General features: G+C 38.6%; 2 protein-coding genes across 3 annotated transcripts; both read right to left on the bottom strand.

The window, feature by feature from the left end:
• Positions 1-706: 706 nt before the first annotated feature.
• On the bottom strand, positions 707-24118 carry LOC127245467 (photosystem II stability/assembly factor HCF136, chloroplastic). Of its 2 annotated transcripts, XR_007837445.1 has the most exons (10): positions 23709-24118; positions 23167-23402; positions 4962-5092; positions 3984-4116; positions 3701-3823; positions 2194-2268; positions 1521-1636; positions 1237-1321; positions 886-940; positions 707-805 (listed from the first exon to the last, which is right to left on the bottom strand). XR_007837445.1 is itself a non-coding variant. In XM_051266368.1 (9 exons), exons 1-8 carry the CDS (start codon positions 24040-24042, stop codon positions 1255-1257), a joined length of 1215 nt encoding a protein of 404 aa, XP_051122325.1. In that variant the 5' UTR covers positions 24043-24117; the 3' UTR covers positions 707-940; positions 1237-1254. The 2 variants fall into 2 exon arrangements, 1 of the variants encoding a protein (XP_051122325.1); XM_051266368.1 differs by having other exon boundaries at positions 707-940; positions 23709-24117.
• On the bottom strand, positions 9999-21322 carry LOC127245468 (uncharacterized). The gene is made up of 2 exons (XM_051266369.1): positions 13078-21322; positions 9999-10027 (listed from the first exon to the last, which is right to left on the bottom strand). The coding sequence occupies exon 1, from the start codon at positions 15755-15757 to the stop codon at positions 14738-14740; it is 1020 nt and encodes a 339-aa protein (XP_051122326.1). The 5' UTR covers positions 15758-21322; the 3' UTR covers positions 9999-10027; positions 13078-14737.
• Positions 24119-25293: the final 1175 nt, after the last annotated feature.

The following is a 25293-nucleotide window of genomic DNA, read 5'->3' as shown; positions in this document are numbered from 1 at the left end:
AAACGGCTTAGCTTTTGGCAAACCCAGAAAGGCAGGTACTCTTCTTTAGTCTTTCCAGGTCCAATCAAAATTGCTGACTTGAATGTTGCAGAAATGAGATGAAACCTAGAAAGATGAAATCTTTGATGGCTTGTTGATCAGCCAAATGAAATGTCTTCCAAAATTGTTGTTGAATGCGACTCAAGTAGTGATTTAAATTGGATCTACAGTGTTAAGATTCCTGGAAATCCTCTTGCTCCCTTCCAATTGGTCCCGTACAAGTGCAAACAACGTTGTGGATGCCCAAGGAGGTAAAAGGCTATTTTTCTTATGTTATATTATTTTTCATTCTATAGACCTTGTTGTTCACAAGAGATTATAAATTTTTATATGATATACTTTTAATATTGAGATTATATATATATATATATACATGTGTGTATATACATGCGTGTAGTCGAAAGATGATTCCATAATATAATGAAAGGGTCCTGCATTTGAATTTAAATGATTATTGCACAGGTCAATTTAATGATTACTTCTATATAGTGTGAACCACACCACACTGCCATGAAATGATGTAAATAAACAACATAATTATTAAATGGCTCTGTTCATAGGTCATGAAATGGAACTTCACATTGGAGATGGATCGTTTTGGTGCTACAAATCAATGCTAAGTAGCCAAGAATCATGAAAATGCAGATCAATGTAATTTGCACCGTACTTGATGTAAAAAATCAATATTTGATAAATGCCGAAGGGAACATTTACAAAGCAAGCAATTGAATCGCAATTCTTGCTTGAGGATCAGGCTCAAGATTAACTGAAAATGGCAGACATAATAATAATATATAGCATAGAAGAAACAACATGGGGTTGGGAGTAGCAAACATGACTCCTAACCTGTGCAAGGAGTGATGTGGTGGTATGGTATTTACTACTACTGTGGTGGAGATACCTGCGAGAAACAAACCTCAAAAGATTTATCCAGGATTGTGTTGTCAAATTACAGATTATCTTGAAACATGTACATTGCATTTATAAGTTTGTTCTAGCCTGATTGATGGTAAACAATTGAAATATCTAATCTGATGGTAAAAAATTACTGGACTGGAGGGGCCTGTGCAATGTTTGAAACAGTAGAAATAAAGGAGAAAACTGTGGAGAAGACAAGACATGCTTGATTCATTTGACAGAGCTACTAATAGCTGAGGAGTGAAAATAAATAAGCCAAGATCAAAATGAGCTGCATACCTTGTGAAATTTTTTTATTCATCCTAGATATTTCAGTAGGACTCCATCATTCCCCAGCACAAATCCTTGTTTCTCATTTATAAACCTGCATCCATTTAGTAGTGAGTTGAGAAGCAGTAAACTGAGCCAAGAAATAAGTGGCACGCACGACCAAGCTAAGATTATTTTCTGTAGATCTTTCTCCTGTCCATGTTTTTTAGGCTTCGGAGGTGTAACAAATAAAGTGTTCAGTGTAATGAGATAAGTGCAAAAGCCAGCAACTTAATGCAAGTAACCCTTCTTACTTCACAGAATAGAGATTTGCAGCAATGTTGTCTGCTGACTTGTCCCGACTCCAAGACTTCCCACTGTTTGTGGTTTTCAACAGAACACCACTACCTCCGGCAGCCCAAGCTTCCTCCTGCAAGATGCATTTTACAGATGAAGAGCACGAAGAGGAATTTATGATCTACGGTGATAGAAAATAGTAATGTCAGAATTTTGCTTGGCTGTCTATACTCATTCAGGTACTTATTAGAATCCTCATCTAATTTCCCTCTTTCATTTTCCTCCTTTTCATGGATGATACCATTTGCATATTAAAATAACATGTATTTGTTCTTTATATGTACCAATTTACAATTTTCTCTAAACAAGGATGGACCAATCAAAAGATCCTCCCAAATTGAACAAAAGAATTTATTGAAACATCCAACTTGATTGAATAACAAAGACCTTATGGGCACTAAACATAATCTTCTTCATCTCATCTATGAATATAGAGGGAGAAAAAAATTATTTAAATATAATAAACACACAACCACATTTACAAACCTCAATCATGTTACTTTATCACTTTATGGATTTCATACTACATATTCCTTCTATTATGACCAAAGGCAGTGATTGCGAAGCTTTTTCATTTTCTAAATGTTGAAAATGGCCAGTCTAAAAGAGCTGGCTTATCAGTCTAAATACCTGTGAGCGATACCCAACATCAAGAATTCCAAATCCTCGATTTTGTACAGGCACTTCCTCAAACTCTTCAGTTATCTAAATATAATGAGACAAATTAAAAAAAAAAAAAAAAAGAAGTTAAAATTCAACACACTGTAGGTAGGAAAAAATAATTAATCATCAGAGTACATTAAAAAAGAACCAAACTGTTTGGTAATAGCAAAATTAAAGACAAAGCATTCCTCCCATAATTTAAATAATAAAGTTCTCATGCAACACTTTTTCAATCAAAGAACCGATCTTAGAGTTTAGAAGATTATTATTAGAGAACCACGGTTCTCCCCCTATTTCAAAATATAGTAGGTCTTTCATTTCTGATTATGTACTAGGGCACCATGTTTTTCTCTCTATCTTGAAGTGCATCCTAAATTAACCTTTCTAGGCACCTTAGGTCATCCGTTTGCTGTTCTCTATTTTTTTCATAAACTATAAGTAGCTTATGTAGTTTTGCTTCTCTCATGCAAGCCCAGTGAGGCTACCAAATCTTGCACCACCAGCACCACTATGATGTAATGGCTCTTCAGATTTAAATAGTCAAATGTCTCCAGTAGCTCTAACAATTCTAGTGACCGTTGTTGCGAGATACCATCATTGTTAATCTTAACTAGAGTCTCTCTAAATTTAATTAAGAAGATGACACCTTATATGTCTCCATCTTATCAATGTACAGAATTATATTCTTGAACCATATATCTGGGTCACTTATTAAACTTGATGATAATATTAGCACAGCAATAATGCAGAGAATTGATCACGCAAAATGGATAAATGTAGCAACTATTTGCAAATAAATATCATCTTTTTGACTTAGGAACGAAAGAAATATTTTTACAATATTGAGCCATTTTATAGTTACAAAATGAAGCAGAAGTCTTCTTAAGAATCATCAAAAACCTAATTGATGAACTTTTAGATGAGATTGAGATTCCATATTGTTTTAATTCTGGTGACAAAACCTTGATTGTTACTAGCTAGTGAAATTTCCAATGGGTGAGTGGTTCAACAAGAACAGGTTTGAGAGTTTGGCTATTAAAGTCAACAGGAATCATTCTAAGAAGGTTCCGTTGATAGTACACTTTTGTCTTTTTAATTTGTAATAATCCATTCTCTCATAGTGAAAACCTTCATCCTGCTTCCACAGTATTTTCTCTTTTTTTCCATTCTGTGTTTCCACATAAATCCTTCAATTCATGTGTTTATATCTCACCTCAAATTTACATTCTACATCAGTGTGAGATTAAGGCTACTTATTCTGGGATTTCTATTCCTTTTCGTGCTTAAACTTGCCTTTGTCAGATTAATTTTCTGCTTCCTTACTGCAACTATTCGGTCTGCGTTGATATTAGGTGAAATCCTCGAACACATTAAGATGATCAAAATAAGGGATAAAAAAAACACGTTTGGAAAAATCGTAAACTATGCAACTTCCACATGTTTTAACAAAAACTATAATTAAAAATGTACTCACGCCTGTGCCCTTGCTGAGGTAAAGTCCCCCACCACGGACAAGAAGCCAAAGACCCCCATCAGCTCTCCAGCCCATGTTCTGAATTCTTCTTGCAACCGCCCTGTTATGTGGCTGCCAGAATGCCTGAGGCATTTCATGCAAATTACTACTATAACCTTCTATAGATTTTCTCATAATTAATTTGGAAGATAGCATTTGAATTGAAGACAACAAAAACAAATGATGCAATATTCTCACAGAGGTTCAAAACCAGCAAAGCACTTGCTTGCATAAAACACCTCACCTGACCAGGTTCCCATGTCAAATAGAAGTTACCCCGACTTGAAACTGCAACATAGTTTCCATCTGGCGAGCGATTCACAGTACTAAAAGTGCCAGTATAGTAGCTAGCACCACTGATACCACTAGAAACTGTTCTGTTACAGCAACATGAATACACAAGTCATTATGATAGAAAGAATTATTAAATATAGCGGACGGATTATCATGGAAGACTAAAATATAAGTAGAAACTAGTATGAAATAATGTTTTATGTCGGGGGCTTTATCAAAGGAATCATGACATGGGTCATATCTTGCCCATTTAGTTACTACTTGATCCACAGGATCCCGATCCAAGCTATTTCAAGACAATGTGTCAAATTTGATGAATGGTATTTAGATAACTGAACAGGAGGAATGACCACACTGGAATCAGTTCATTCAACAGGAGCGTCCCCAGGAGTAGACAGGCAGCATTTAAGAGAAGGCTCTGAAGCTGCTTGCAAACCAGCCCACTTTCATATATACAACTGGTACATGAGTGGATTTCTGCTTAAACTGCATACCACTCAAAACTTTGATCATTCTTCTTATTTTATAACCCTGTCTTGGTTGTATATACTTCCTTCTTTGATCATGCCACAAGGCTTAAGCTATTCTATATTTATTTATCTATTTTTTGCAGGTTTATTACTGCTTACGTTAGTTAGGCAGCTTAACCATTCAACTTGCTAGTCCAAGCAAGACTCCTCAAAGAAAAGGAAAATTGGTCACAACCGCTTGCTGCAATGTTAATTCCTATGATTTAAAGACAACAATGTATATAACTTGTATGAAATTGCAAATATATGAGAAAGACCTAGAGCACGCTGTAACTTCTAGCTTAGTTTATTGTAAATTGTAAAAATAGAAGCATTGATAATAAGACCCTATCCTTGCAAATCTGTCTTCAAGGAAGGCTATCTGAGAAACATAAGCTAACATTTCAGAGGAAACTAACCTATTTAAAGTAGCTGAAACTGTCTCTTGTACCGCAGCCCTCCAGTTGTATCCTCCATTTGATGTTACGTAGATTGCACCTTGATCAGTCACCATTTCTGCACTCTTTTCTCCAGTTGCATTTACATATACCTGAGATGATCAAATTCATAATATCCATCTTAAATTGTACAACAAATTTCCTTCCATCCGAGTTTTTCTTGGAACAGTTTTACAAAAAAATGACTACTATATACAGAAAATTGGAGAAAAAAAAAATAATAAATAAAATCATCATAACAATGATTATATTATAAGTCAACCTGCACAGGATGATAAATCCAACAAAGAAAATATAGACTGTGATGACGCTTGATGACCATAAAAGAGAACATATTAAAATTGTGCCAGGTCTTTCAGATGTTAGGCATACTGCATATACATTTCAAGTCTAATAGTTCCTTCTATAATAATAGTATTTCTACTCGACAAAAAGGATTGGCTGTGCTAGGAATAGAAATAAGAAGCACGATGCTTTACCCAATTTTCCTGGGTTAATTTACAAATACTTTATTCCATCTATAATTTCAGTAGTCCTAATTTAGGATTTAAATACCCTTCCAAACAATTCAGATTCAAAAGGAAATAAATGACAATAAATTAAAATTAAAATTTTGAATTTTAAATAAACAATAACCAACAGGATTTATGCCTGTTTTCGTCGATGGTAGACCTGCGGGTCGACGCCCTTGCACCACATCAATTCCATACATGATATCCAAGTAGCCTCATTGAATGATTGCCCATGCCACTTAACCAATAACTGCTCAACAGTGACCCCGTCCTCTTGAATCACTTGTTGCGCTAACACCTCATCGGGTTCAAACATAAGCCCTATGAGCAGTTTCAAATTTTGCGGTAAATTTCCTGGATAATTTTCCACGACACGTTTCAGTTGAGACACATGGAACACCTGATGAATATGGCTAGATGCCGGTAGTTCCAAGCGCACACAGCTGGTCCCGCGTGCTCCTCCACAAAAAATGGACCAAAAAATTTAGAGGTGAACTTATGATTAGATTTTGTAGCTACCAAATGCTGTCGATGTAGACGAACTTACAAAAGGACCTTATCCACTTGATAATCCACCTCCTGACGTTGCCAATTAGCAAATTTAGTCATGCGCTATTGTGCTCTCTTCAATGACTATCGCAGTCGGCATATAACATCACCATCTCTACTTGCATCGACTACTACGACAACCCAGTATTTCCCCGAAAGAAACCGTCGAATCGTTGGTAGAATCCTACCATTAACCACTTCAAATGGAGTAATCCCGGCTGCAGTTTGGCATGTTGTATTGTACCAATACTCTGCCAACGAAAGCCACCATAGTCAATGCGTTGGTTTCTCACACATGAAACAACGCAAGTAACTCTCTAAGACTCGGTTCAACATTTCGGTCTGGCCGTCCGTTTCCGGATGATAAAAAGTACTAAATTTAAGTTTCGTTTCAGTTAATGTAAACTCCTTTCAGAAACTACTAAAAAACAGTGAATCCCGATCATTAACAATTGATCGAGGAATCCCACGTAACTAGACCACCTCTCTTGCAAACAACTCCACCACCGAGCGTGTTGTAATAGGTGGACGGATAGCTAAAAAATGTCCATCTTGGACAACTGGTCCACCACTACCAAAATCGTCGTACGCTCTTTCGACTTGGGTAAGCAAATGATGAAGTCTATTGAAATATTTTCTCATATCAGTTTCGATATGGATAGCGACTGAAGTATTTCCACCGGCGACAATGCTTCATACTTTGCTTTTTGACATACCAAACACTGAGCCACATGGCGTTGCATTCGGCCAAACATGCCCCGCTAATAAACATTCATAGCGAGGCGCCGGTAGGCGCAAAACACACCCGCGTGACCCCAAACAGCCGAGTTGTGTAATTTCTCCAACAAGAGAAGAATCCACTTGGAGTCGGAAGCCAGCGCCAAACGTCCTTTGTGCAATAGCCACCCCCCCAATCAACTCAAAGCCCATATGGCACGTCGGATCCATTTCTAGCGCTTTCCGAATTTCTCGCAAATATGGGTCTTGTGTTTGTTCCTTGCATACATCCTTTAACCCCAACTATTTGGGCCTACTCACAACCGTCAACGATACTTCCTTCGCTCTCCTTTCGAGAGCATTCGCCGCCGCATTAAAAGCCCTGTTATTGTATTCAATAACAAATCATACCCTAGCAACTTCGCTACCCAAACTTGCCACGATACGCTCAGTAAGCAGATATTTCAAACTACAATGATTTGTCCGCACCACATATCGTCATCCAATCAAGTAGGGCCACCAATGCTACACGGCCAAAGCTAACCCCATTATCTTACACTTATAAGCCGATCTAGATAGGGTACGATTTGTCAATGACTTATTATAATAAGCAATAGGTCTCTTCTTTTGCATGAGCATCACCCCTACACGAGCACCTGAAGCATTCCACTCCAAGATGAATTAGCGATCAAACCGAGGCATCGCCAGTACCGGAGCCTCTGTCACGGCCTTCTTCAATTGCTCAAAAGCCTTTTCTACCTTAGAGGTCCATACGGAAACGGCAGAGGCCTCTTTTTTCAAGAGGGTTTTGAGGGGCCGAGCAATAAAAGCATACTCCCTCACGAACCTGCAATAATAACCAGTAAGACCTAAAAATCCCCTAACCTATCGTACTGATCGGCCAGCGTGGCCAATCAGCAACTGCACTCACTTTCTCCGGATCCATCGCTACTCCTGCACTAGATATGACATGCCCCAAGTATTCGATATTAAGGCAACCGAACACATTTTTTTTTGTTGGCCTGAAATTGATGCTTGGTTAAAACTTGAAGGACTACACTGAACTGTTCTCGATGTTCTTCCCACAATCTACTATATATCTCAAGATATCATCAAAAAAGACTAGCACAAACTTGCTTAAGTACGGCCTTAACAATTCGTTCATAGTTGACTGGAAGGTTGCCGACGTATTCATCAACCCGAATGGCAAAACTATGAACTCATAATGCCCATTGTGCGTCGAAAACACCGTCTTATAGACATCTGAGTCCGCTACCCTAATCTACTGATATCCCGAGTGCAAGTCAATCTTCGAAAAGACCACCGCATCCGCCATTTCATCAAACATATCCTAAATTACCGAAATTAGGTATTTGTCGGGCACCACAGACTTACTTAATTCCCGGTTGTCCACACAAAATCTCCAACTACCATATTTTTTACCAACAAAATTGGGCTGGAAAACGGGCTTGAGCTCGGTCGGATGATCTCTGCATGCAACATCTCCTCCAAACCTTTCTATCTTATTCTTTTGGACGTGCCTATAACGGTAAGGCCGGACCGACACTGGCTTTGCACTCGGTGCCAACTCAATCCAGTGGTTTGCCCCCTCTAAGAGGACCGCCCAAAATTCAGCCTCCGATGTCTTGACTAGTGTTTTCAAACTCACCTTCCGACGCAGCGCCGGGTCCCCTCTTAGCTCCACTCGACCGTTAATTCCCTCGAAGTACATAGAAAGCTCTGCTCAATTATGAAAAATTTCTCCAAGTGTGGTGAGAGCCACACAATACCTAATATAACTTCCACACCTCCTAAGAGAAATACGTAGTAGTCTGCCACCGCCTTACATCCTGGTATTCCGATGGCTAAATTCTATCAAACCCTTTTTGATTCTTTTTGGCGACCATATCCTATTTCTACCCTGGATTTTCCAATCGGTTCTCGATGTAGCTCCAATCTGTCAACCAAGGAAGAATATATAAAGTTCTGGCTCACTCTCCTGTTAGTCAATACAGTTATTTTTGTGCCTCGAACTATGCCCCTTAATCGCATCGTACGAGGACTAAACACCACAATCATCGAATACACTGGTACGCCCAACTCTCCCTCCCATTCCTCACCTCATAATATTCGTGCTTCTAAAAAGCTAACTTCTCGTCTTCCTCAGTGATTAATACCCGTAGTTGCTTCAGGGGACAATCATGCCCTGGGGAGAAGGACATTTCGCAACGAAAACACAATCCTTTCGCACACAGTTCCTCTAATACCTTGGGTGGAAGTCGGGTGAATCGGGAATGCACTATAGACTATCCTGATGTCCCCGAGCTCATGCCCACAGCCTGGCTCCCAGCCCTCGGGCCACTACCACTCACATTGCTTATATTTCAAATAATTGGATGGTCGTCTTATGATTGGGAAAACCCTCACGAGTGGTTTCCGAAGTTACCAATTGACTGGCTCCCTCGCATGTCATTCTATAAACTCAGTTTTATCTTCAATGTCCTTGGACAACTCCATTTGCGGTCTCCAAATCAATGGGCCGTAGTAGACGAAGTGAGCCCTGAATTGGACCTTCATGCCATTCATAAAATACCCTAGGTAGTGCGTCTCCGACAATTCCAGAATTTGACTTGCCAACTAAACAAAAGCGGTATATACTTATCCACCGTCCCATGTTGTTTTATCTCTAATAGTAGCTCAAACCGGTCGCCCTTAAAACGCTTGTTGAACCGCACCACTAGTGCATATATAAATTCCTCCCACAACAGCCCGGGAGATGCGTGCATAGCCACGTCACCAATACAACACCGGTCCTTCCATTGCGATCATTGCCATTGCTACTTTCCGTTCCAGTGATGTGCTGTAAATCTTAAATTGTTGTTCAACCTTCGCCACCAAGCCGATCGGGTCATCTCCGTCAAGCCATGGCAATTGCACTGTCGTCCCAATGTGTATCATGTGCGCTCCTTCAACCCGAGCTCCTGTTGCCGCATTGCCACCCAGCTACGTCATGCCCCCTTACTGTCTGCTCTCTGCCCTTGTTGCATCTGCCGCCACCTCCAGCGCTTTCCTCTACATTGATGTTCCAATCGCCGGCCTCGGAAGTGATATCCCCCCGTCAAGGCTGCCAAGGATGATGCAATATTGGCGAGTTGCGCTGCCTGTGCATCCAACTTCATTTGTTGCGCCTTTAACTTCGCATCTTGCGCATCCATCTTTTCGTTAATTTTATTTTGATATGATTCCAATCTGTTCAAATATTCCCCATGCGACAAAATCATCCCGACGGAAATGTATCCGACAAGTCAGTCCAATTGTGAAGAATAGATGAGAACGAAGATGAGTTACCCAATTTCCCTTAACCAAACGGGTAAATTCAAATATACTTATTTCATCCATAAATCCAATAGTCTTTAGGGATTTAAATTCCCTTCTAAGCAATTCAAATTCAAAATAGAAATAAATGTTAATAAACTAAAATTAAAGGCAATGAATTAAAATTTGAATTTCAAATAAACGATAACCCATGGAAGGTGGATTCATGCCATTTCCATCGATGGTAGACCTGCAAAGGTCGACACCCTTGCACCACGTCAGGCTGTAAGACAGGGAATCAGATAAAGGTACAAAGATTGCTTTTTCTCACTTCTGAAAGCAGTTTCATCCTGTCAACTGCATCACAAGTGTTGAGTCCTTGCACCTACTTTTCATAGTGGTCTAGCTAGTTTGTACTTCCATTTAATAAAAATAAAAAAGGAAAAGACATTCCAAGTCAGCAGAGGAAGCAGCATCCTTTGTTGAATGTGATAGTGAAAATACAAACCTTAAAGAAGAATATCTTACACATTAAGGGAAACAAAGGATACACTTCACCATTGCAAATTATTGAATAAATCCTTCATGACAGCTATTGTTTCAATCATTTGTGTGGGTTGCATTTGATCATGTGTTTTCTAGAGTCATATTTGCCAGGAAGTGAACTCAAGCTGCCAACAATACATTGCTTCCAAGGGCGAGTAATACTACCATAAACTGCCATTTCAATTACATCGAGTTCTTCATCACTGAACTTAATGTCACAGGAGTAACCTTTTAACTGTCTTTGGTCTAGGCTATTTTTGTCAGATTTCAGCCTATTCACCCTGGTTTGAAGTATCTGACAGTTTTCAACCACAGAATCACCACCTTTAGAAAAAGGGATTATATGGTCATACTCATAGCAGAGGCAACCAACACAGCTATGCAGACGTTTGCAAACAATGTTTCCGGCTGTATCTACTCGCCATCTGTCAGGGTCACGACCAGGGACTTTTTTTGCCTTGTTCCAGCAAATATTCCTAGCCTTTGGATCAAAGAACCTAGGTCTCTCTTCTGTTCTGCTTCTTTAGCCACCACCTCCCAAATGATGCTGAATCCAAGAAATCTAGATATTATCTTCTGATAGAAACAAGAACACAATTTAATAGAAATAAGAACCAATTTTATTGATCAAAAGAAGATTGATATCTTCTGCCCAGCCCTAGCCGCTCACACTCATTCTTTATGGATAAACTTTTCTAACCCTAATTCCATTTATTTATATAAACTTATAAATATAATTACAAATAAGATAAGGACTAATTTGCAATGCAAATATATAGTAATTATGGTAATGCATCGATTAGACTAAAATGCCATTTTCCGCGTCGTGTATAGACAAGCAGCGGTACCAGGCCATTGTTTCCGGTGCTTGGCGGTTGTTCCATATCAACTTTATCCCCCTCTGAAAAAGCCTTGTCCTCAAGGCGAAATTCTAGAATTGGCCATGCAAATCCTCAATATCCATCCAGGTGGCATCATTCTCGGAAAGCCCTTGCCACTTGACTAAAACTTGAGTTACATTTCGCTCTTTCTAGTGTTGTACTTGCTTCCCCAACACTCGCTCCGGTTCAAATAAAGGGATATCAGAAATATCTAAACCATAGGGCAGCTCGGATTCTACTGGATGATCCCCGACTACTCTTTTTAGTTGCGAGACATGAAAAAAATGGTGAATTCGGCTGGATTCCGAGAGTCGTAAGCGATATGCTCTAGCACCAATACGCTTCTCTACTCGGAAAGGGCCATCATAACGCGCAGATAACTTGTGGTGGCCTGTGGTCTGAATCGATGTTTGCCTATACGGTCAAACCTTCAAGAACACCGCATCCCCAACATCAAATTCCACCTTTCGACGGTTCGCATTGGCGTACCTTTGCATCCGCATCTGCGCCTGTTCTAGGTTGAATCGTGTTGAATATTGTCCCACATTACTAAATGTGTGAGAACTCATCTAATATATAAAAGTGAAGGGCCACTCCACCTATCACCAATTGGTTTTAGGTTGGATGTCCGGATCCTTTCTTAACATGGTATCAGACCCTAGGCTAGGTCTCGAGTTCGAGTCCCGTCTGTCCCATTTGCGGCATACGCATGTGCAAATTTCGCGTATCCCACTTGCACCTGTGGGGGCGTATTAGGGACTCCCGTTTAAGAATATATGATTAATGACTGCGTTTTCTTAACAATTCAAGCTTTTAGGTGAGACGGTTATTCAGCATCCAACATGGTATCAGAGCCAGATTGCCCGTGTTGGGTTTGGATCCTATGGTATCAGAGCCAGATTGCCCGTATTGGGTTTGGATCCTGTATGGATTTTCGATATTATCATCTCAAGGGGGGAGTGTTGAATATTGTCTCACATTGCTAAATGTGTGGGAACTCCCCTAATATATAAGAGTGAAGGGCCACTCCACCTATCACCAATTAGTTTTAGGTTGGATGCGCGGATCGCTTCTTAACAAATCGTAACAGCCGAAGTGCTGCATCTCGACCACCTAGAAGTTCAGCCACAGCTGCTACCTTACATTCCCCTGGGAGGTAGCGGCGTAAATCCGGTGTTGGCCGTCCATAAACTGCTTCAAATGGGGTGATCTTGGCTGCTGTTTGGAAAGCAGTAATGTACCAATACTCCGCCCATAAAAGAAACCCAACCCATTTACGTGGTTGCTCTGACGAAAAACATTGAATATAGGGTGCGTTTACTTGTGAGATTTGTTTTTCCGTTTTACTATTTCAATTTTTTTTCCCTAAAAAACATCAAATCAAACACCTATTTTTTATTATTATATTACACTAAAATTAAATTTTACATTCAAAACATCACATCAATACATATTTATATCACATCAAACAACTATTTCAATTCAAAATTTTACTATTCAAAACCAAAATCTCACATGTAAACACACCGTATATGTTTCCAAGATACAATTAAGTACCTCTGTTTGCCCATCAGTCTCAGGGTGATATGCAGAACTGAATTTGAGAGTAGTCCCTTGGAGCATAAAAAGTTCCTTCCAAAATGTGCTTAAGAATACCGCATCTCGATCACTAATTATCGAACGAGGTACACCGTGCAGGCGCACCACCTCCTTAGTGAATATGTCATCAACAAAACGGGCTGAAAAAGGCATGCGTAAAGCAATAAAGTGCGCATACTTGGTTAAGCGGTCCACCACCACTATTACACAAGAGAACCCTTAGGATTTAGGCAATGAGGTGATGAAGTCCATAGAGATATCTTCCCAAATCATCGTCGGAATCGGCAACGGTTGTAGAAGACCGGCCGGGGAAGATGTTTCATATTTGGCCTTCTGGCAAACGATGCAACTGTCCACATAATCCCGTACCTTACGGTACATACCCCGCCAATACACACTAGCGGAAAGACGACGATATGTGCGATAAACACCCGCATGTCCTCCACCCGGGGTTGAATGAAACTCACAAAACAGCTGCTGAATCCATTCAGAACCCTCCAGGATGACCAGCCGACCTCGATAGAACAGTTGGCCATCAATCAGCTCAAAGTTACTTCGTTGTGCCTTCATTTTGTAACTTTTTTCAGATTGCTTGGAGAGAAGGATCTCTACATTGTTCATCGTGTATCTCCTCCCAACCTAGCCATGTGGGTGCACTCATGGCTCCTAACTCCCCTCTCTTCTCACCACGCCGTGACAAAAAATCAATTGCAGAGTTAACTCGGCCCGGCTTATAAACGATATCGAAAAAGTACTCTAATAGTTTGGCCATCCACGCTCGTTGTGAAGGGGTAGCAATTCGTTGTGTGGGCAAGTATTTCAGGCTATGGTGGTCTGTCCGTACTGTGAACCTTCGACCAATTAGATAAGGACGCTAATGCTGAATCGCAAGAACTAAATCCATCAATTCATTTTCATAGGCGGATTGGGCAAGGGTTCTATCTTCTAACTCCTTACTAAAGAATGCATAGGTCCCTCATCTTGCATAAGAACAACTCCTAAACCTGTTCCGGATGCATCACACTATTATAAAGTGCTTTTGAAAGTTAGGCATAGCTAGTAAGGGTGCCGTAGTAAGAGCAGTCTTTAAGGCATCAAATGCAATCTGTGTTGTCCATAATAATGGCGTGGCTGTTTTCTTAAGTAATTGTGTAAGCGGACGGGCTATGACTCCATAATGTCGGATAAAACGCCTATAGTATTCTGTAAGACCAAGAAATCCTCTTATTTCCCTCACCGATTTAGGAATCGCCAATTTACCACTATAGTAATTTTCTCCAGGTCCATCGCCACTCCTTTTTCCGACACGACATGCCCCAAGTATTCTGCTGAAGTGCAGCCAAAAGAGCATTTTTTTTTTGTTGACTTTATATTGATTTTCCTGCAAAATCGCTAGAACCCGAGATAAGTGACCGAGATAGGCTTCTCATGATCGACTATATATAAGTATATCGTCAAAGAAAACCAAGACAAACTTGGGTAAGAGTGGCCGAAATAGATCATTCATGGTAGCCTGAAATGTCACCGGAGCATTCATGAGGCCAAATGGCATGACTAGGAATTTGTAATAGCCATTGTGTGTCCGAAACGCTGCCTTTGGTATATCGGATGGTGCAACTCAAATTTGGTGATAGCCCGAACAAAGATCAATCTTTGAGAAGACCACTACACCCGCAAGCTCATCTAACATCTCTTGAATAACAGGAATTGGATATTTATTTGGGATGGTAAGCTTGTTTAGTTCGCGGTAATCGATACAAAATCGCCAACTACCATCTTTTTTCTTCACGAGCAACACGGGGCTCGAGAATGGACTTAAGCTTGGCCTTATGATGCCTGCGCACAATATATCTTCCATTAGTTTTTCGATTTCGTCCTTTTGCACATGTCTATAACAGTAGGGACGAACGGAGATAGGCTTTGCTCCATCCTGCAAGATGATATGGTGGTACACCGATATGGTTGGAGGGAGTTCCGTGGGCTCACCAAACACCTTTTCATATGTCTTTAGCAAGGTTTCGAGGGCTGCATTGGTTTGAGAGGTTGCTGCACCCTCTTTCCGCAACATCAAACACCATGTCGGGTCCACTACGATGGCACAAAATTCTGCTTGAGTAGTGCGGAGCATGGATCGGATGGCTACCGGGGAACGATTAAGAGCTGGATCTCCTTGTAAGGTGGTCGGCACTCCATCCACTTTGAAAGACATTGACATTGTATGCCAATTTACCTGCGCATTCCCTAATGTCTTCAGCCATGCAACTCCCAAGATCACATCCACTCCACCCAAAGGGAAAGCATAACAATCAGCTTGGACTATGCATCCGTCCAAGGTAATCTGTAAGCCTGGGCATACTCCTTGGCATTCCAAACATCGCCCATCCCCTAGTGTGACTCCAAACTTGCCTGTAGGCTCTGTCAATAATCCCATCTCTGTTACGATAGAATACGAGATGAAATTGTGACTTGCTCCACTGTCGATCAGCACAATCACACTTTTATCCTGCAAAAGTCCTTTAATTTTCATAGTACAAGGTCCTGTAAAGCCCGCCATCAAGTATAGAGGTAAATTTCCCAAGTTTGATTCATCTTGAGCTGCAGCCCTCTCTTCGGGATCCATGGCTGCATCACCTGTCATTTCCTGCAAGTCTCCATCCCACGAATCTCCCTCCTCTACTAACAAAATTCTCAATTGTTTCTAAGGGCACTCATGTAAAGCGTGATAAGGAAGATTACAATGAAAACTGAGGCCTTTAGCTCGTCGCTCATTGTATTCATGTTGATTGCCCTGTGCTTGTGGTTCAATTCGATCCAGCCTTTGAGACAGTAGCACCTCATTTTTCTGGCAGCCTCGAGTTAGTGCCCCTAGGTTGAGGCATCAAATTACCAACTGTGCGAGTCCCCCGTGATGCCCCACGTGACTGGTGGCCGATCAACTCTAGATCCCGAGTAGGCTCCTTGCGATTCCTGCAAATCCAATTCCACACTTCGACTCACTCGAATGGTTGTTTCCAAGTCTTTTGGTTCAAAGGCACGCAACTTATTGCGAAGAGGACATTGGAGGCCATTCAGGAAATACCCCAAGTAATGATCCTTAGCGAATCCTGGCACTTGATTCGCTAACCCTAGAAAGCTATCCACATAGGCATCCACCAGGCCAGTGTGTTTCACAACCGCTAAGTGTCAAAGGGGCTGCCAACATAGCGATCATCAAAACGGACCATCAAAGCTTGGGAAAATTCCACCCATGACGCATCGGAATGGCGTCTGCGCTACCACCGGAACCAGTGCAGGGCTGATCTCTCTATCGCAATCATTGCCAATTGCACGCGTTGCAGACCCGTCACCCGATGTAATTCAAACTGTTGTTCTGCTCGTGCAATCCACCCGAGGAACGGTGCCATCAAAACTCGGTAAGGTGACATCAAAAAGACGTCGTATAAAGGCTTGATTATCTCCAACTTTCTTTTGCTACGGGAGTGTATTCGCAACCCTTCCAATTGATGCGGACGCAGATGGGTCTAATGATCTTGTAGGGGCTCTTTGAAAGGCCTGAACAACCGCAAGGATTTCCGCAGTCTGCTTTTGTAGCGCATCTTGCTGTGCTACAACGGACACATTGAGTGCTTCCAGTTTCTGTCGAATGTCTCGCTGCTCTTCACAGACCACTCCCAATGTATTTTATATTTTCCAAAATTTTCGCATCCCTTGTAATTGATATCTCGAACCGATCCGGCAGGTCGAACCAATTTGGTAGAAACAAGAACACAATTTAATAGAAATAAGAACCAATTTTAGTACTCAAAAGAAAATTGATATCTTCTGCCCTGCCCTGCCCAGCCCTAGCCGCTCACACTTTATTCTTTTCTGGATAAACTTCTCTGACCCTAATTCCATTTATTTATATCAACTTTTAAATATAATTATAAATAAGATAAGGACTATTTTGCAATGCAAATATATAGTAATTGTGGTAATGCAGCAATTAGACCAAAATGCCCTTTTCCGCGTCGTGTATAGACACGCAGCGGCACCGGGCCATTGTTTCCGGTGTTTGGCGGTTGTTCCATATCATCTTCCTATTCCTCATGGATGCTGAAGCAGGCATTTAAAGTGGACATATAATACTGAATAAAAATTTATCCGGAGCAATATTGTATTTCCTGGATATTTCTTTAAAGCATAAGACTCTTGAAACATAAAAATTTCAATGACAAGTGATACATTTTCCTTACAGCAGAAATACACATGCTTTATGGGAAATGAAAGTAAGAGGCAGAAATTTCATGTAAAAAATCATGTCCAAACAAATTTTAGCAAACCTCAACATTGAAAGAGTTGCATTATATATGCATAGCTTTGGTGCAATCATTATCAACATAACTATGACAAGATGCCAGAGGAAAAAACAGTTAGAATGGAAATAATTAATGAACTAATGATGGAGAGGGTGGGGACGAATAAGAAAATTGGGGGAATTGTTCTTCACAGCCCAACAACTATGGTTAGAGAGAGTGTAAGAGCATGATGTCAATGTCATGTGGTCTATGAAGTAGTGGGTCTATGTGAAAAATCTCCACAACGCCACTACTAAATGTTAATGTGGTCTATGTGAAAAGTTTCCACTGCTCTACTACTCTCCCGACTCTCCATTAAACTTCTCTTAAACATGTCGGTTACTTCTTTTATGGGAGGAAGTAATTGAGATATGAATTTTAGATTTTTTGGTCCCCTAAGCATCACTATATAAAGGCTTCTACACTACCTAGAGAAATAGTGCAAGTTCTTAGAAGAACCAAAAAAATATTGCATTCAAATTTGACACCAATAGCCGGATGTATGTTCTTGGGGTTCATTTGAGTTTCGATTATTTGAGTTTTATTCCGCATTGAATTGATTATTATGCTCTCATTTGATATCAGAGCTTGTTTTTACCTATGTCTTGATGTTCTAAATTCTTTTTTCTTTTTTTTTTAAACAGATTTATTTGGTTTGAGATATTTTTTATGAAAATTGATGCTGAAAATCATTATGAGATCGGTTTTCTTGCAATGTTATGTGATGTCTAGTTTTAATTAATCTTGAAATAGCCACAATTTTTCTGATTAATTGAAATTATATTTTATATTTACAATCGCATATAATAAATAAAATAAATTACAATTGATCATACGGGATATAATAAAATTTACCCACAGGAATTTTGTTATATTTGTATACTAATTAGGATATTATATCAACTATATCTTTAATTTACCCACAAGGATTAAAAAATGAACATAGTTGATAGTTTTATCATATGATTAAATGAGTCTAATCGAATTAAAACTTTAGCCCACAGGCATGTTTGATGTCAATAGATTCATATTTTTACATGTCTTACATTGGTAAAACATGTATGATTTATTTGTGCTTTGATTTAATTACGATTGAGCATGTTTATTTTATTTTATTTTTTACAGCATAAATTCAATCTATTAATGTCTGATATGAAATTTGATATTCCCTGTCTTAACAGAGACAATTATAAAGTTTGGAATTAGAGAATTCTTCTGCATTTGGGGTGGATAGACATAGATTATACCATCAGGAAAGATGAACCATCTCATATTACTGAAAATAGCACTCCAAATTAGGTCAATTTTTATGAAAAAACGGGAGAGATCAGCGTTATGCTCATAAAGACTCGAATATTTGTTGGAATAAGGGGTTCTGTTGAGCATTGTACTAATGTTTGTGCCTTATTGAAAGCTATTGATGATCAATTTTTGACATTTATACGGCACTGGCTAATACCCTGATAATGCAATTCTCATCCTTAAAGCTTACCGGGATAAAGGGTGTGCGTGATCACATCATGTGTATGAAGGATATAGCGGCTCAATTGAAGCGACTGGAAGTTGATAGGTCTGATTCCTTCCTAGTTCACTCTATTCTATGTACTCTTCCTCCGCAATATGGTCCTTTAAGATCTCTTACAACACAGGATAAATAATCAATAAATGAATTGATGACCATGTGTGTGTTCAAGAGGAGGGACGCCTGGCTAAGGAAGAGGGAGAGAAAATGAACATAGAGGTGGTGGCAGAAGGAAAGAACATAAAGCATCAAGCAAGAATAAAGGGAAGGAAAAGACTCCTCCACAAAAGGACATCAAGAAAGCCAACACGTCTTTTTTTTCTGTAAAAAGAAAGGACACACAAGGAAAAATTGTCCTACTTCAAGTAGCTTGAGAAGAAAGGTACCCAACTTTCATTTGTTTGTTATGAATCCAAAATGGTTGACGTTAATCATAATACATGGTGAATTGATTCAGGTTCTACAATCCATGTTACGAATTCCATGCAGGAATTGCAAAACCGGAACCAGTGGGAAGTGAGTTGAGCATCTATTCTGGAAACAAGATGCCATCACATGTGAAAGATATTGGGACGTGCAATCTAGTTTTGAGTAGTGGTTTTGTTTGAACTTTGGAAAAGACTTTCTACATTCCTATTTTTGCTAGAAACTTGATTTCTGTTTCAAAACTTGTTTCATGTGGCTATCGCTTTAATTTCATGAACTCTGTTTTTAGTTATCTTTCAAATCAAATGTCATTGGACATGGAGTTTTGAGTGATGATCTTTTTCGCCTTAATAAGCAAAATATTGATTGGCCAACTACTTTAAACGTTCAAGATAATGTCGGTACTAAACAATGTATTATAGATGAAAATTCCTCTATATTTCTGGCACCGGAGATTGAGACATATCTCCATTGAGAGAATTAAAAGATTGGTAAATGAAGGAGTACTTGATACCTTGAATTTTACTGAATTTGAACAAGTCTAGATGGGGTGCAAAGAGGAGTTCAAACCTATTGGAGGTTATAGGTACATATATTTCTTGTCCAAAAGTAGTCCAAAATACTTCATCACCTTCATTGACGATTTTTCACGTTATATGTATCTCTATTTGTATTATTCTAAGGATGAAGCTTTGGATGCCTTTAAAGTTTTCAAATCCGAAATAGAGAAACAATGCGAAATAGATTAAAATCGTCTGATCAAATAGAGGTGGTGAATATTATGGTAGATATAAGGAGAATGGACAAGCACCTGGTCCTTTTGCAAGGTTTCTTCAAGAGCATGGGATTGTTGCCCAATACACTATGCCCGGTTCTCCTGATCAGAATGGTGTTGCTGAAAGAAGAAACTAGACCTTAATGAATATGGTGAGAAGTATGTGGAGTAATGTAAAACTTCCCGAGTCTTTGTGGACTGAAGCTCTAAAGACGGCAACATATATGTTTAATCGAGTTCTAACTAAAACTATCTCAAGGACACCTTTTGAGTTATTTAAAGGTTGGAAACCGAGTTTAAGACATATATGCATTTAGGGATGTCAGTCTGAAGTGAGTTTACAATCCACAAGAAACTAGACCCGAGGACCATTAGTGGATATTTTATTGCATATGCTGAAAGGTCTAAAGGTTATAGATTCTATTATCCATCTCGTAGTACTAGAATTGTGGAATCAAAAAATGCAAAATTTCTTGAAAATGACTTGATTAGTGGGAGTGGTCGCCCTCGGAACATTGTTCCTGAAAAGAATCATCATGAAGCTCAACCCTCAGGTTCAAGTGATAGATTAGTTGTCATTTATACCCCTCGAGTACAAACTAGTATTAGACGACCAACTATCGCAATTTCACAAGCTGCTGATATTGATCAAGTAGATCGCACTTTACATAAGGAATAACAAAAAATTGTTAAATAACCAGTTGATATTGTTGATCAACCGGCTTAGCAACAAGTATCCAAGAGAATGATTATACAATGTTATAAAAATCTACTAGAATAAAGAGATCAACTATCTCTGGTGATTATGTTGTCTACCTACAAAAGTGTGACCACAATATTGGAGTAGAAAATGATCCTAAAACGTTTTCACAGGCTATGAATTCATCAACATCGAACTTGTGGTATAATGCTCTGAAAGAAAGATGAATTCTATGGCATCCAATCAAGTTTGGAATCTTGTCGAGTTATCCCATGGTATAAAGCCGTCGGATGTAAGTGGGTCTTGAAAACAAAGAAAGACTCGAAAGGTAACATTGAAATATATAAAGCACGGTTTGTTGACGTCGGAGACTTTTTCTCTTGTATCAAAGAAAGATTCTCTTCGAATCATTATGCCATTAGTGGGTCATTTTGATTTTGAGTTACATCAAATGGATGTGAAATTGACATTTCTTAATCAGCATTTTGATTTTCAGGTTTATATGCAACAACCTGAAGGATTCTTCTCTAGAGACGGTGAGTATTAAGTATGCAAGCTCAATAAATGCATATATGGTTTAAAACAAGCCTCTCGTCAATGATATTTAAAGTTCCATAGTGTCATTACTTCATCTGATTTTGAAGAAAATAATGGATCAATGTATATACCTGAAGGTTAGTGGGAGTAGGATTTGTTTTCTTGTGTTATATGTGGATTTTATTTTGCTTGCTACTAATGATAAAAATTTGCTATACGAGGTGAAATATTTTCTTTCTACAAATTGATATGAAAGATATGGGAGAGACATCTTATGTCATTGGCAATAAGATCCATAGGAAAAAACATCGAGGCATTTTGGACTTGTCTCAAGAGACCTTATATCTATAAAATTTTAGAGAGATTTCGGATGAAAGATTGCTCACTAAATGTAGCTCCAATTCTCAAGGGCGACAAATTTAGTTTGGATCAATGACCTAAAAATGATTTTGAGCAGGAATATATGACTAACATTGCATCATGTATGCTCAGGTATGTACTAGACCTAATATAGCATATGTACTACTTTTACCATGGAGGCAGAGTCTGTCATGGTGTATAGTTGAAAAGTTTCATATCTGGGCTTAAGTCATGGATCCTATTGGTAGGCCATTGAAGATATATTGTGACAATTCAGTTGCGGTTTTTATGGCTAAGAATAATAAAAGTGGTAGTCGATGTAAGCACATCGATATTAAGTACTTAGCCATAAGAGAACTTATTAAATAGAATAAAGTGGTCATTGAACACGTTAGCACTGAGTTGATGATTGTTGATCCTTTAACTAAAGGCAGGCCACCAAATAATTTTAAGGATCATGTAGTACGAATAGGACTTGTTATGTGATGTAATTTCACTTGTTCGTATATCTTTGTATTAAATAAAACTCTTATTCAATTGATATTTTCTCATTTAGTTTTATGCTCATATTTGTCTTGAGAAAATTATCATAAAGATGAGGGCCTGGAATAAACATAAGGTTTATTCATTAAGATGTTTGAGTAATTTTAGGAATCAAACTATATTACATGGAAAATAATACTCGTTGAAGAGGACCTATTGTCATGATTCATGCATTTGTTTTTTTATGGAGTATAATATAGACCAAATGGGAGAATGTTAATGTTATGTGGTCTTTGTGAAGTAGTGGGTTTATGTGAAAAGTATTCATTACTCCATTACTAAATGTTAATGTGATCTATGTAAAAAGTCTCCACTACTCCACTACATTTTCTTATAATTTTCTTATAATTTTCCTATTGATGCTGAAACCAACATTTGCAAAGGAGGAAAGCCGATAACCTTGAAATACAAAAATTATGGTTTTAGGCTTTTTTTTTCTTTTTTTTTGTTGGGATGGTATCATTTACATGTTTTTAGCGAAAGTTGTACTGTATGGCAATTGGTTCACTTGTTGAACTATTCAAGAGGTTAAATACTAAGCCAAGCTAGTTTTGTGAAGGCTGGTTTTAGAATTTTGAGAAATAATGATCACTTAACATTGGGGATCAGATTTCAAGTATTTCACAAAGGTGTCAACTTTTTTTTAACTACTCCATACCTCTAGACATTCTAGATGATACAACTGACCTTTCTCCATACACTACAATTTACACCTCTCGATGTTCTAGACGCATGAAATATTCCCACCGATGCCAACAAATTAAAAAATTGATAACAACTTAGACTAAGGCCAAACACAAGCGATGAAATGTAAAGACTAGAGCAAACAAAGAAATGCAGTGGTTACCATATCACCAGGAAGCTGAGAACTCAAAGGTATTCTTTTCCATGTTTCCCCAGCATCTGCAGTGTACAACAAAATCGCCGGTTTGCCTACAATCCAACCTTCTTTTCCTTTGAAGCTAATGGAGTTGAATCGATAATTGAAATCCTCATCTTCAGCTGAGGGTATAGTGCGTGGAACCCAAGTATTGCCTCCATCTTTAGTCTCCAAAATAGTTTGTCTGGTGCCTAGCAAAAAACCTGCCCAGCAATTCAAATGAGATTATATACGGCGCTTGCTCAGCTGCATCTCCATCTCCATCTCCATCTCCATCTCCATCTCATCGCTATATCATACATCCAAACTTTTAAAGTTCTGATCAACAGATGCTCGTCTATTTTTAAAGAAATTTAGCAATAGAAAATTAGCTCCTTTGTTCTAAGTAAATTAAGGGACTGCACATTCCTGAACAGCACCAAAGCATTGTCTGATCGATCAATACACTTCAAATGAACAACCGAAGGAAATAAAAATAAAATTATAGCGTGTAATTTCTCCGTCCTAACCGTGAGAAGGATCGTCCGGCACCACAGCAATATCCAGAAGGACGACGCCGGGATCAGTGGGGAGGTACACTCTTTCCCATTCGGACAGCTGGTCGTCTCCCGCCAGCGCCGCGGACCCTAACGGTGAAAGTGAAATTGCAGCGGCGGCATGTAGGCCGCCGATCAGTTGCCGCCGGCCAATGGCATAACTCCTATGCTCGGTAGGAGGCGACTCACGAGCGGCGGCGGAGGCGGAAGGGACGAAGCTGCGGCGACTGCGGGCGGGATGAAAGTGAAGCCGAGAGGGCGGAGGAACGACAACGGAGGAGGAGATGTGCTGCAGCACTGCCGCCATAGCCGTTCTCTGTGTGGCTGAGTGATGGTGATGATGTGTACGAAGATTATTGCCTATACTACTCTCCTACACACCTTTTCTTATCCGATAGATATAATATTTATATATATATACGTATATTCTTCAAATTAATTTAGACTTATTTGAATTTTTGGGATTTGTTTGAATTTTGTTGTTCTTTTGTGTTTGGATTTGGTTAGGGTTTGGAGAATTTTGATTTGTATTGATTTGATGGATAATAAATAAAATAATATAAATATGTATTAGATTTAATTGATAAAATTAATATTGTATGATTTGATTATGAAGTTATATTATAACCAATATATATTTAATTTTTTTTATTCATATTATAAAAAAATTTATTCCCTACAAATGACATATATATATATATTGTATATATTTTTTTACCCTATAATTATTATAAATATTAGATAAATATAATATTTTTTTGAAAGAAAAAATACTGTGCACAGTGTTTGCACAATGTTTTCCCCAAACCAGCCTTGGGGAAACATACCCTCAATTTCCTTATAATTCTTCACTAATAATTTTCAACTCTTATTTCCTTTTAACTCTTATTATTATTAAAAAATTTAAATAAGGCTATTATTTCAAAAGATTTATATGCGAATTTTAACTTTAAATAAATAAAAAAATAAAATTGTTTCACCATTTTCATGCAGCATAATAGCACGTGCTCGATCTCTAGTTTGTATAAAGTTTTCATTAAAAAATCGTAGCTCGGCTTTTCTCTCATCAACTAGGTATTGTGTACACTCGTATGTTTTATATTATTTATTTGTTGTTTATAAGATTTTTAAGATTAATCAGTATGTTCAGTCAGTAGATGAATTTATTTTTTGTGTGGTATGAGAAACTGTGTTAGTAATAATAAATAATATTTTGTGTTGAATGGTTGACTTTTTATGAGTGGATAATATATAATATTATGTGTGCATATTTATATTTTTTAAATAATATTTATGGAGAATTGTTCCATTGAGAAATGCCGAGTGAACAGACAGAATGTCTTCTAATACATTGTTGATATTTCTTATCGTAATATAGCAATGTATAAAAAACATGATGACAAGAAAATCATCGTAATTCCAATAAAAGAATGGAGAAAGTGTGTAATCCAAAATTATTACATTTCACGTCAAAATTATCTATTTTCAGAGGAAATCAGGGATGTTTCCGCGAGCTCGCGGAAACATCTTTCTGTTTCCTCTTAAAACAACAAATTCA

The sequence above is a fragment of the Andrographis paniculata genome, unplaced genomic scaffold (assembly GCF_009805555.1).
Source record: "Andrographis paniculata isolate CXL003 unplaced genomic scaffold, ASM980555v1 Contig22END, whole genome shotgun sequence".
In the NCBI taxonomy this organism is placed as follows: domain Eukaryota; kingdom Viridiplantae; phylum Streptophyta; class Magnoliopsida; order Lamiales; family Acanthaceae; genus Andrographis; species Andrographis paniculata.
This window is presented reverse-complemented; position numbering and strand designations above follow the sequence as displayed.